Source organism: Protopterus annectens, chromosome 4.part0 (genome assembly GCF_019279795.1).
Source record: "Protopterus annectens isolate FY-2018-M chromosome 4.part0, PAN1.0, whole genome shotgun sequence".
In the NCBI taxonomy this organism is placed as follows: domain Eukaryota; kingdom Metazoa; phylum Chordata; order Ceratodontiformes; family Protopteridae; genus Protopterus; species Protopterus annectens.
Window position 1 is genome coordinate 243472155 of NC_056733.1, and position 13607 is coordinate 243485761.

Consider the following 13607-nt stretch of genomic DNA (forward strand, 5'->3'; position numbering starts at 1 on the left):
GCCGTTGGGGATCTAATGGTCCTGGATCTCTTGAATCTCCACAAAGCAAATAGTACCAGAAATATCAGAATCAGGGATTTAATTTTTCATCAGTAAATTATAAAACAGATGACATAGCTGTGGAAGCATGGAGGTGTTTAGCAGAGATGGCAGTGGAATTTTTAACCATATTGTTTCATGAAATCTTGGGAAGTGAGAGGATGCCTGAGGTGTGGAGAAGAAGTGTTTTGGTACCGATTTTTAAGAATAAGGGTGATGTGCAGAGCTGTGGTAACTACAGGGGGATAAAATTGATCAGTCACAGCATGAAGTTATAGGAAAGAGTAGTGGAAGCTAGGTTAAGAGGGGAGGTGATGATTAGTGACCAGCAGTATGGTTTCATGCCAGGAAGGAGCACTACAGATGCGATGTTTGCTCTGAGAGTGTTGATGAAGAAGTACAGAGAAGGTCAGGAGTTGCATTGTGTCTTTGTGGACTTAGAAAAAGCATATGACAGGGTGCCAAGAGAAGATTTGTAGTATTATATGCGGAAGTCGGGAATAGCAGAGAAGTATGTAAGAGTGGTACAGGATATGTATGAGGGTAGTGTGACAGTGGTGAGGTTTGCTGTAGGAGCGATGGATGTGTTTAAGGTGGAGGTGGGATTACATCAAGGATGAGCTCTGAACCCTTTCTTAGTTGCAGTGGTGACAGACAGGTTAACAGATTAGATCAGACAGGAGTCCCCATGGACTTTGATGTTTGTAGATGACACTAGGATCTGTAGTGAGAGTAGAAAACAGGTTGAGGTGACCCTGGAGAGGTGGAGATATGCTCTAGCATGGACAGGACTGAAGGTCAGCAGGACTAAGACAAAATATGTGTGAATGAGATGGAGGATGGAGGAATGGTGAGGATGCAGGGAGTAGAGTTGGTGAAGGTGGTTGAGTTTAAATACTTGGGATTGACAGTTCAGAGTAATGGTGAGTGTGGAAGAGAGGTGAAGAAGAGAGTACAGGCAGGGTGGAGTGGGTGGAGAAGACTGTCAGGAGTGATTCCTGACAAGACAGGTACCAGTAAGAGTGAAAGGAAAGGTCTACAAGAGGGTAGTGAGACAAGATATGTTATATGGGTTAGAGATGGTGGCATTGACAAAAAGGCAGGAGTCAGAGCAGGCGGTGGCAGAGTTAAAGATGTTAACATTTGCATTGGGTGTGACGAGGATGGACAGGATTAGGAATCAGTATATGAGAGGGTCAGCTCAGATTGGACGGTTTGGAGACAAAGCCAGAGGCGAAATTGCGTTGGTTTGGACATGTGCTGAGGAGGGATGCTGGGTATATTGGGAAAAGGATGCTAAGGATGGAGCTGCCAAGTAAGAGGAAAAGAGAAAGGCCTAAGATAATGTTTATGGATGTGGTGAGAGAGGACATGCAGGTGGTTGGTGTGACAGAACAAGATGTGGAGGACAGGAAAAAATGGAAACAGATGATCTGCTGTGGTGATCCCTAATGGGAAAAGCCGAAAGAAGATCAGCAAAGAATAAAACACAGTGGTGAGCCTTCCAACCTCTAGAATAAACTCTTGATGGCAAATTAAGCACAGTGATACATTATTTGCTTTCAGATGGGAGCTGGATGATTGGATGGTTATTTACAATTTCACCCCTGGCTTGACAGGTCTGACCCTCCTCAAGAGAGGGGGTGTGGTCTGACGATAGGTTCTGGCAAGACATAAATGGTTGCATGACTCAGTTGCCTTGTATTTTCTATGATTCTTATGATAGAATGTGGAAAGTTCCCTCTTCTCTTGAGTTTCTGCAGTCTTGGGAGGTGTGTGTGTGCGTGTGTGTGTGTGTTTGTGTGTGTGCGTGATAACCTTGACAGTGTCCCTGCTTTAAGTAGCATGGTTTCAGGTGTTATGGGGTCGAATGATCGCATATTGAATAAATGAGGCAAAATTAGTAACTCCAATTGAAAAACTTGTACTGGTGAGAGAGCAAAGCAGAAAACATTGCCATTGTGTGGTATGGGTTATCATTTTATTAATGAGCTCCATTAAAAGCTTTGAATGTACTAGCAGTAATGTATGTACTTACATCACAGGAAATGAGATGCAAAACTGTATGAAATGTGTGAGTGTATGTGTTGTGGAAGAGGTGGAAAAAGTCTAAAAACTGTGTACAGCTGGAGAAGTCCTTTTACCTCTGATTTCCAAAACAACCAAGATGCGATTTCAGCTGCTTGGTTTGTCTGCTCATCAATTAATTTATTTTATTGATTACCCTTTATAAACTGTCTTTCGGCTTTTCCTGGTTAGGGGTCGCCACAACGGAACTCCGGTCTGCTAATGATTGGCAGTATATTTTTACATGCTGGCTTGCTGGGCCTAACGCGCAACCTTCAATGAAGGAACGCCCATTCACGCATGTCGACACACAGAAGATGATCTAACTGAGAATCGAACGTGCAACGTCTAACTGTGAGGCGACAATGCTACCGCAGCACCACCACAGTGAGAGAATTCAGCCAGTGCACAAAACTGGTTTCAGTACAAAAGTAGTCAATTTATTTGAAGACTAACACTTACAAATTTACTAGTAATACTGCAAGAGTAAAACTTTCAAAAAAAATATCTAACCCATGACGGTGTCATATTCTGTTAGTAGTTTACTTCACTTTAAGCACTGGACGGTTCATTAGGCCTCAGGGTTTGTAGCAATATACATTCTCCTAAATTTAGAAGCAGAAGAATTATGTATGGAGATCATTCGGTAGATGTGGATGACCGTGACCATTTTTCACAAGAGCTCAGATTATTTACTTATTCATTTACTTATTCGCGGTGGTGGTGCTGCGGTAGCGTTGTCGCCTCACAAAGGTGCTGTCCTGTTCGATTCTCAGCTAGAGCGTCTTCTGCATGGAGACATGCGTGAATGGGCATACCTTCGTTGAAAGGTTGCGCGTCAGGGCTGGCAACTCGGCACGTAAAAATCTACTGCCAGTCATTAGCAGACCGGAGTTCCGCTGTGGCGACCCCTAACTGGGAAAAGCCGAAAGACACAACAACTTAAAGGTATATGGAAACACACGCACAAAAAAATCCGAGAATAAGTCTCGTCCACAGATTTGAAAAAGACACAGAACCACGGTCCCTAACAGAACATCTGTTTTGTAGTACCACTATTGCAAATTATGCAGACTATTGTCTTGTTACTAATTCAGGAACAATGGTTGTGAAAGGAGATTTAATATCGTGCGTCTGTCGCATGCTTGCTAAAAAAGTATGAAGTCGATAACCGAATCAAACTTTTGGTTCATCGAAGCATCTAGTAAACTTGCATAGTGTTAGGGTTGCCACCTTTTCAAATGGCCAAAGTGGGACATTTTCGGGACACACATCAGATTTCACAGGCCGACACATACCCATGGTCAGTACAAAAGATAGAACTTTACTTTTTTGCCTAAATAAAAGCTTATTCTTCAACAGTTAAGTTGCTTATCTGTTTCTTGTAACATTTAGGCATTTTAGATACAGAAATAACTATTTTATGCAACTATTACATAAAATATGGGACATAATTATGTCCTACAATCTCAGGACATTTGCCATTTTTAATATTTTTGCTCAGGACACAACTGCCCAAAGATGGACTGTCCCTCGCAAAGTGGGACAGGTGGTAACCCTACATAGTGTGCACTGTCTAATAATTGTGGTGGTGTTTGGCATGCTAAAGCTGGGATGAACTGCTGCTTTTAGAGGACGACTGCCCATCTGCATAAAATGAAAAGAAGAGCATCTGAACACTTTTTGAAAACTATATTTCACAGTCTGAACTCTTGAAAATGGAAGGTGGTCGTTTTATTTAGTTTAAGTTTGTGATGTAGGTAGCTGGTTTACTTCAGTTTTATACTGGACGTCTACCGAAGTCCTGGCTGGACACGTGGTGACCACCAAACCTCTTTGGCCATCTGTAGTGGAAATAACTATTTTCTGCATTCCGATTTTATAAGATAGATTTTCATTTCATCCCCTGCACACTTTATCTAAAATACTTGGGTTTATCAAATATATTCGGCCAATAGAGCAGATCTCCACCACCTCCCATGCATAAATGTCTATGCATTCTACCCAGTGAATCTCCGAAACCTGAGGGTCTGGCAATGATGCAATTTTAAAATTCAACTCAGTCCGACACCAAACGACTGTGATAGTATGCCTTGTCTGAAGAAGGCTGTATATTGAGTATGTCAAGCAGCTGTGAGAATAGACACAAGAAAAAAAATCCTTACCACCATTTCTTGTGACAATACCTCAATCCTGGGTGACTGTACATCAGAAACATATAGATTCACATGCATACCGGGAAGCGCCCCTGAAGTACACAGTGAGCCATTTTCCCTGAAGTAAATTCACTCTGCGAATTTGAGCAAAAATCGAAGTTTCAAACATCAACTCTCCCAGCCAATCGGCTGCTTATAGATTGCACAAAAATATAAACTTGTTTGGCAGCTTTTCAGTAGAACAATTATTTCCTGAAACAAACTTAGAAAAAAATACCCTTGATAGGTAATATAACATTTTATTCGTATTTAACGGTCAAATGAATGTAGTTATAGCATACACTGAAACTGTATAATCAGGCCATTCTAAAAACGGCCGAAAAGACTGTGTAATATACATTTTAATGCTCTACATCAGCTGAAAGAACCTTGTCTAGTAATCAGACTTAAGGTTACCATGCCTCACAAAAACTTCCAATTCGTTTAAGAAAGCCAGAAAGCATGAACCATAAATATTTACAGTTTGTCAGAAAAAAACGTACATAATATAAATGAAACGAATTAAAAAAAGTTACATGCAATGTTTTGTACAATATAAATTTGCATTTTACAAATATATTTTATTAAAATTTTAAGCATAATAAACAACTTATAATAACTCTGCAACCTAAAACTTCGGTTTCTGCACACTTTTACCTCGATTTTCAAGTGCTGTAATAGAAACGCCATTTGTATTATGTTGTACAAAAGTGTAAACCTTATTACCCAACATTTCACCGAAATAAACCATTCAAATTCACATTGAATGCCAGAACAATGAACACATAACGTTGTTCGGCGTTTATCTGCAATTTTTATGTGGAACAATTTGCTTTTCTCTAAAAAACATTTATGTAATCTCCGCTTCACAAAGTCCAGCCCCAGGCCAGCTGCAGGGTCTGGTATAATGCATTTTCCTACACAACACTCTAGTGGCTGGATAACCCCAGCCGAAGTCCCACCTGACGTGGCACGCAGTTTTAAAATCTTGGAATGGAATTGACCAGGGCATCAAATGCTTCTTTAACTCTCTACTTTGATCTTTTTCCAAGTGCTTTGCATCATCAGCTGTCATTTCTTTCACTGGAGTGTCCAGGGACAGCACTTGGTCACGACAGGCAACCTTGGGTCATGACATATGCAAGTCCATTTCCAGTGCTCTATTCTTTGAGGTGATCTGGTCTGACACCTAAACCTTTGTTGCCAGTGACTGGATTTCTGATTTCTGGGTTTGTCCACTCATGGTGGAGGAGAGAGAGCTGATCTGTCTATGTCCAGCCTTTTCCATACGCAGTAAATAGTAACACTGGGACCTGAACCGCAGGTCAAAAAAAGCGTAAAGGAAAGGGTTCAGGCAGCTGTTGAGGTAAGCCAAGAAAGTGGCATATGAATGGGCTTGTATTATGAACTCGTGAAAAGGACAGGGAATACTGAAAAGTCCAAGCATTCCCATGTTGTGAGCGGTTTTCAAAACATGAAATGGCAGCCAGCAGATGGCAAAGACCACCACCAAAGTACTGATTATCTTGAGGAGTCGTTTCTTTTTCTGGTCTTCTTTCTTGACGTTCTGGAAATGTTTGGTAACTGTTCTTCCGATGAAGCAGTAAAAAACTGTCATTAACAGGAAAGGAAGGACAAAACCTAACAGGGTTGTGCTGAGACCCAAACCGGCCAGCCAGTAGATCTCTTCCTCCTGTGGGACTGCAAAGTCACTGAAGTCCATATCGCACTGAAGCACCGTGTTGTTAACTGCATATTTGGTTTTGCGAAGGATGAAGGCAGGCAGGGCGAGCACTGCAGACAAAGTCCAAATAATTCCCAGCGATGCCAGTATAGTGTCTCTGGACCTGAGCCGGGAACTAGTCAGAGAATGTACTATGGCCAGATAACGGTCAAAGCTAAGGCAGGTCAGGCAGAAAACACTCGCATACATGTTGACCAACACCAGGTAGGAACTGAGCTTGCACAGGAACGAGCCAAAGGGCCAGTGGTAATTCAAAGCTGTGTACACTGCCCACAAGGGTAAGGTGACCACAAAAGCCAAATCGGCAAGAGCCAGATTGCCAATATAGGTATCAGCTGATCTCCGTTTTGGTTTGGACTTCCACACCGTGAAGATGACCAGTCCATTCCCTGAGAGTCCCAAGACAAAAACAGTCATGTAAAGCACCGGAATGATGGACAAGGACGGTGGCCATTCTTGATAATTGCAGTAAGACTCGTTATCCTCAGCATCATACTCATAGATGTATTCACCGCTACCGTAAGATGCCATGACGCGTAGCTCGTACAACTTTTAATTACACCTCCAAGGCTTATTGGTAGAAGGAGTTCGATAAAACTTGTGTGCTCCCCGCACCTCTATTTAAGTCACTTGTCCACTCTGATTGTCCAGCCCCCTTTTGCAGAACGCACAAGGTACGGTACTTAACCAACGCCCCCTGCCATTAAACAATTAGAAACATCCCGCCCACATTTCTATCCTCCCCCTACACTGTCACAAACTTCAGCCCCCACCCCCACACAGACTAATTCACGAATTCATTATCTTGACTTCAGAAAGGACCTCCCATCAGGAGCAGAAACGCAGCCCCTCACTAGTAGTATGCATTCCTTCTAAGAACACCTTTCCATGTGGGCGGAAAGCCCTCCTTACTCACCCAGTACTGTGTGTTTCTTAGGCGCATGCGTTTGTGTAAGGAAACTTTAGAGTATATCGGAAATGCCTGCAGGCATACATCTCAACCTGCAGACATAGGATTACCACCTGTCCCACTTTGCGAGGGGCAGTCCCTCTTTGGGCAGTTGTGTCCTGTGAAAAAAAAAAATAGAAATGTCCTGAGATTTTAGGAGAAAAAATATTTCCTAATTTTTTTAAAATAAGTGTATAAAACAGGTATTATTCATCTGAAACACCTACATGTTATAAGAAATAGCATAATCAACTAAACTGTTACAAAAATAAGCTTTTATTTTGGCAAAAAAATGAAGTTTTGTCCCTTGCACTGGCCTTGGGTATGTTTCGTCCTGCAAAACCGCATGCTTCTACAAAAAAAATGTCCCACTTTGGGCATTTGAAAAGGTGGCAACCCTATGCAGACACCTAAAATAGGGTCAAATGCCCTTGAAAATTAGGAACATCCAGACGAAAATCTGGACATGAATTTAACTTAAAAATTGGAATACCAAATAGCACACATCTCTTCCTGCTTCTAATAGGAGTGTGCAGTACTTCTAAGAAGCACGTTTAAGGAACATAGTGTCAAAATGATGAAAGCATTTAAGCTCATTATTAACTATGCAGTGTAAAATGTGTAGCCTTTAATCAACTGTATTGCAAAATTGTACCGCGCAAGGTAATTTATGTTTTTGCTTCCGAAAAAGGGAGTTGCAAGAATGTTTCCCTTTCTTTAAATTATTGTTGCCACTAGTATGCCTGTCGTGTGGTATGGTTTCCTGTGTAGTAGATAGCTTTAAAATCACCCATGATGAGAAAACTTCAGAAAATTATGTGAATGAGTAAATCTAGCCTGAAAACAAGGACATATAAGCTTCCAAAAACAGTTTCATCATAAGCAGGGGAAAACCAAGACCTTAAAATAGAGACTTTTCTCCAAAATAGGGACCTTTGGGAAATTTGAAAGGTCTGTCTGCAGAAACGCTCCATTTGTGCAGGTATGGCATTGGGTTGTTATTCCCTGCCTTTTCATCCACACTTGAAGAAAGCAGTGATATCATCCTGTGCACATTTTTATCTTCTCCAAATTGAATATTGCAAGTATTCTTTGAGTGTCATCCTGCATAGCTCTTAACCTTCCATCACGAAAATGACGAACACCAGCCCTCATAATGTTGAACAAATGGGCAAAATGTGAAACACATACTGACAACTTCAACTAGGAAGGTCATTGGATGGTTAAAATGTGCTGGCTTTACTTATAAAATGATCATTTAATAAATTAACATGATTTCTTTCCATTTACTATGGACATCAGTTAAATTCTTAACAATGAATGTGTGCCAGAGCATTTCAATGTGGAACTCTGAAGAACATAAACTTTTTAAGACCCCATATGAGGTATATTTCTCATAATGAGGTACACTGGATGAGTATGACATCCTGGGCAAGCACAAACAAGCTAAGCCACCCTCCCCCCGACGCTCATAATGTGGAACAAATGGACAAAATGTGACACAGTTACTGCAGCTCACTAACAACTTGAACAAGCAAAGATCACATCATGGTCAAAATGTGTTATTTGATGCGTATAAAACATTATTTTGATTGATTAATATGGTTCAGTAGTATTTATCAACTATGGATATTAGTTAATCAGAAATTTTAACAATTAATGCGTACCGGACTCTTATAAGTGGAGCAAGTGTGGAATATTTTTTTTAAGACTCAGAATGACGAACATTCCTCATAATAGGCACACTGGAGAGATATGACCCCCCCCCTCCCCGCCCCACACACCAACACAACTTCACATACACAGGCTGCAGTTCACTTTTATATGCACTTTCAATGTGCAATTGTTCAACAAACTAAAATAACATTAAAAACGTCACAACTCGTACTCTGGTGTAATATACAACACGATGATCTAGGGTCCATGATACCACCGATTACTAATCCCACTCTTAACAATCGCTTATTTCCTCACGATATTTTCTTTCATTGTGAAAATTTGTGAGAATGAACGTTTGCAGTTTTGTTTATTTCGCAGGACTTTATCACCCTAACAGCTCTAACGTGACTTTAATTGTTAGGGACTTCCCTAAATCTGAATTAAATTTTGCACTGTCCCTCCAAAATTTATATTGGATTACAGTCAGTAAATAGGGTTACCACCTGTCCCACTTTGCGAGGGACAGTCCCTCTTTGGGCAGTTGTGTCCTGACAAAAATTGTAAAAATGGCAAATGTCCTGAGATTTTAGGACAAAATTATTTCCTATATTTTATGTAATAGTTGCATAAAACAGTTATTCTGTATCTAAAATACCTAAATGTTATAAGAAACAGAATAAGCAACTAAAATGCTACAAGAATAAGCTTTTATTTAGGCAAAAAAGTTACGTTCTACCCTTTGTACTGACAGTGGGTATGTGTCGGCCTGTAAAATCTGATGTTTGTACCAAAAATGTCCCACTTTGGCCATTTGAAAAGGTGGCAACCCTATCAGTAAACACCATAATCATCAGTAAATACTGATAATCATTCTAATTACTGACTCGTTTTACTTTAACAATACACGTTAATTCATGTCTTTTTCTATGCACTTTCTATGCGTATAGTTCCAGTATTTAGCAAGTGTACCTAACTGGTGGCGTTTTCCCAATTATATGTTCCTTTGTCCCTAATTCGGGAGGTAAAAGGCTAAGATCTATGCTGAGCGGTATCTGGAACTGAAATCCTCTGAGTGCGATGCACCAAACGCACGCTAAGCCAGAGAAGACGCACTGCAATGGAACGTTTGCACACCGTTTCCCGAAGGATTTGCATGCCCTTTAGTGATGATAAGGTATTCTTCAAGTACGGATTTAAACTTGTGTGTGTGTGGGTGTGTGTGTGTGCGTGCATGTGTGTGCGTGCGTGCGTGTGTGTGCGTGTATTTAGCACATAGGAAAAAAGCTGCGACATATTATAGGAGAAAAAAGACATTTAAGCAACAATTCATTCTGGTACACAGTTGACTTTGCACACCGCTAGTACACTTACAACAGCGCGGATCGGTGCCTTTTATGTTTTTAGTTTGTAAATGAACAATGAGATATTTTTTGTACTTTTGTCTGTGATGGGAGCAACTAACTTTGCTCAGGTCATTCATTTATTCAGTTAGGTTCTGGGGATCACGCAGCAATCTATAGCGTGTAAAGTTACATTTTAAGACTCAGGGCTTGCTCTATTTTAACATAAAGCTGCTATTGTCTTGTCAGCGCACTTCACAACCTTTTTAGCACAAGAATTCTCGAGAAAGCCAAACATATTTGTATGTGTGTGTGTGTTTGGGGGGTGCAAACCCGGGCGGATTTTTAAATCTTTCTCTTATAAACTTAGAATAAACACATTTTGCATTCGCTTGCTTGCATTTCCTGAAAGATTCGAAGTCCGAAACAAGTTTATAAGATCAATATTTCAAAATTGTCCCTATTTGTACCACTTTTTTATGGCTTTGTCCAGATTCCTTACTCTAAGAGGTTGACAGGTATTAGACCAAAAAAATCAAAGAATGTTCATAAACCAACCAATAATTCCAAGTAGAGTCCCAGGTAAAACCAAGACAGTAAATGTTCCAAAATAAGGAAACTCGAGTATCCAAAATGTTAGCGAAAAATAACTTTATTTAAAACGTATTTTTTAACTGCTGCATTCTAACTAAAATGTCTAGCCGTTGCTTTAATACAATGCTTTTAATGTTCCTATAGTAAAACTCGCTGTCCTGGTCTATAAGCGTGCTCTTCTAATTTTAAGTGCAAACCTGGACTCCTATTGGCCTCAAGTTTCAATTGCCAATAGAGTTCCCTGTACTCTAAACCCGTCTCCCAGTCACCACCCCTGGGATCGGGAGGTACCTGTTCTAGTACTAGGAATTTGAACTTAAAGTTGTTGCAAACAAGGGAGTGTTTGTAAAGAGCATTTGATTCCTTTTGTTTTGAAATTTCATATAAATGCTCATATATCCTTCTCCTTAAAGGTCTTTCTGTTTTACCAATATAAAAACTGGTACAGGAGATACAGATACCCAAATATACAATTCCTTTGCTGCCACAATTGGTAGAAAAATTAGGATTAAACAAAAAATTCCTTGAAGTAATAAATAAATTAGGTCCATCAAGGATGTGGGTGCATTGTTTGCACCTACCACATTTTGAGGTGCCTACTCTTGGTAACTGGGAACTCATTCTCGTGGTGTTCTTAGCTTCAAAGGTTTCTTTTAAATTTGTATCACGTTTCCTAATAAATGTAGGGACTGGGGGTAGTAAATCCTTTAGTTCCTCGTGAAAAGAAATAACAGGCCAATGCCTGTTGACAATTTTTTCAATTTCAAAAGAATCACGACAGTAGGTGTAAATAAAACTTCCATGTAAGTGGTCGTCTTTACTAGTTGTTACCCGATTAACTATACCTTCAGTCCCTAGTAAAGGGGGGTATAGATTATTTCTGTTGTCTATGACTTGTTTCGACAAAGAATCCAGCAGGGTAGAAGGATAACCCCTTTCAAGATTATACAGAAAACCATCCTTTTCTAATACATACTTGCATTTTTTAAGTGGACACCCTTTTTACCAGAAAAAGGGTATAGTTAAGGGGCAATTTATTAGAGCCTCGAGAATGTCCAGTACTCTAGATGACTTCATGTTAGAAATCAATTTTTTGAAATCTTTATTTCTTAAAAGGGGTTATCCTTCTACCCTGCTGGATTCCTTGTTGAAACAAGTCATAGACAACAGAGATAATCTATACCCCCCTTTACTAGGGACTGAAGGTATAGTTAATCAGGTAACAACTAGTAAAGACGACCACTTATATGGAAGTTTTATTTACACCTACTGTTGTGATTCTTTTGAAATTGAAAAAATTGTCAACAGGCATTGGCCTGTTATTTCTTTTCACGAGGAAGTAAAGGATTTACTGCCCCCAGTCCCTACATTTATTAGGAAACGTGATACAAATTTAAAAGAAATCTTTGAAGCTAAGAACACCACGAGAATGAATTCCCAGTTACCAAGAGTAGGCACCTCAAAATGTGGTAGGTGCAAACAATGCACCCACATCCTTGATGGACCTAATTTATTTATTACTTCAAGGAATTTTTTGTTTAATCCTAATTTTTCTACCAATTGTGGCAGCAAAGGAATTGTATATTTGGGTATCTGTATCTCCTGTACCAGTTTTTATATTGGTAAAACAGAAAGAAATTTAAGGAGAAGGATATATGAGCATTTATATGAAATTTCAAAACAAAAGGAATCAAATGCTCTTTACAAACGCTCCCTTGTTTGCAACAACTTTAAGTTCAAATTCCTAGTACTAGAACAGGTACCTCCCGATCCCAGGGGTGGTGACTGGGAGATGGGTTTAGAGTACAGGGACCTCTATTGGCAATTGAAACTTGAGGCCAATAGGAGTCCAGGTTTGAACGAAAACATAAGCATAAGTAGTGTACTTAAAATTAGAAGAGCACGCTTATAGACCAGGACAGCGAGCTTTACTATAGGAACATTAAAAGCATTATATTAAAGCAACGGCTAGACATTTTAGTTAGAACGCAGCAGTTAAAAAATACATTTTAAATAAAGTTCTTTTTCACTAATATTTTGGATCCTCGAGTTTCCTTATTTTGGAACATTTACTGTCTTGGTTTTGCCTAGGACTCTAGGTTGACAGGTATGCTTGGCTGGGACGCTTTCTGTGCAGAGTATGTGTCCTCTCTGCGGTCATGTGAACCCTTTCTAGGAGCTCTTCTTTCCTTCCAAAGACTGCATGCAGTAGGTGGAATGGACACTCTAAAGAGGATCGATCAATACACCAGCTAATTATTGAAAAAAAAAATTAAAACTTAGCACTTTCGTCCAATAAAGTGTCGGGACTACACCAGAAGATAAAAAAACAGACAAGCAGTTATTTAAAGTCTTTCAATAAACCAATAAACATTTCAGTTGGCCAACTAATAACTCAATCAACCCAATAATGAAAACTTTCCTAAAAAGGAATGCATGTGACAGCATTGGCAACCCATGTAGTCATTATGAAAAGTAACACAACAAAATTCTTTAACCCCCTATCAACTTTAAACAATACTGGCATATTTACAGCTAGCATAAACCCTCAAAAAGGAACCATGATACCTGGTACATGTATAAATGCATAACTATAATAAATACAATAATGTTAAAAAGGAAAATTAATAAGTAAGTGCTTTCATTTTAAGAAAACTAGAAAGGGAAATATGGTCATTAAGTCCCCAAGGTCTGGCTGCTTAATTCTAATCTGCAACTCACTTTCTATAACTTCTAGCCATACCTTAGTAAGCCCCCCCCCCCCTTTATCATCTTCCACAAGAGTTGTAACAAAAAACTTAAAACTATGACCCTGGTACTTCTCAATATGTCTTCATAGGGCACTGGACTGGTTCTTGTTGTTAATGTCCCCCCTGTGCTCACACAACCCCTCCTTTAATCTCCTTTCTCTTTTGCTTATATAAAAGGAGGGGCAGTCTTGATGTGTTGCTGCATCGACAACCATTTTTGCATCACATTAACTTTGGTGGCAACCAGAAGCATAAAAATGGATGTATGAC

General features: G+C 39.7%; 1 protein-coding gene across 1 annotated transcript; it reads right to left on the reverse strand.

The window, feature by feature from the left end:
* Positions 1 to 4541: 4541 nt before the first annotated feature.
* Positions 4542 to 6601, reverse strand: LOC122799281 (apelin receptor A-like). Its single transcript, XM_044068239.1, has one exon. The coding sequence runs from the start codon at positions 6574 to 6576 to the stop codon at positions 5491 to 5493; it is 1086 nt and encodes a 361-aa protein (XP_043924174.1). The 5' UTR covers positions 6577 to 6601; the 3' UTR covers positions 4542 to 5490.
* Between the last annotated feature and the right edge of the window lie 7006 nt (positions 6602 to 13607).

Coding starts and splice junctions, on each gene's coding strand:
- LOC122799281 (XM_044068239.1), bottom strand. CDS start 6,576: ATGGCATCTTACGGTAGCGGTGAATACATCTATGAGTATGATGCTGAG.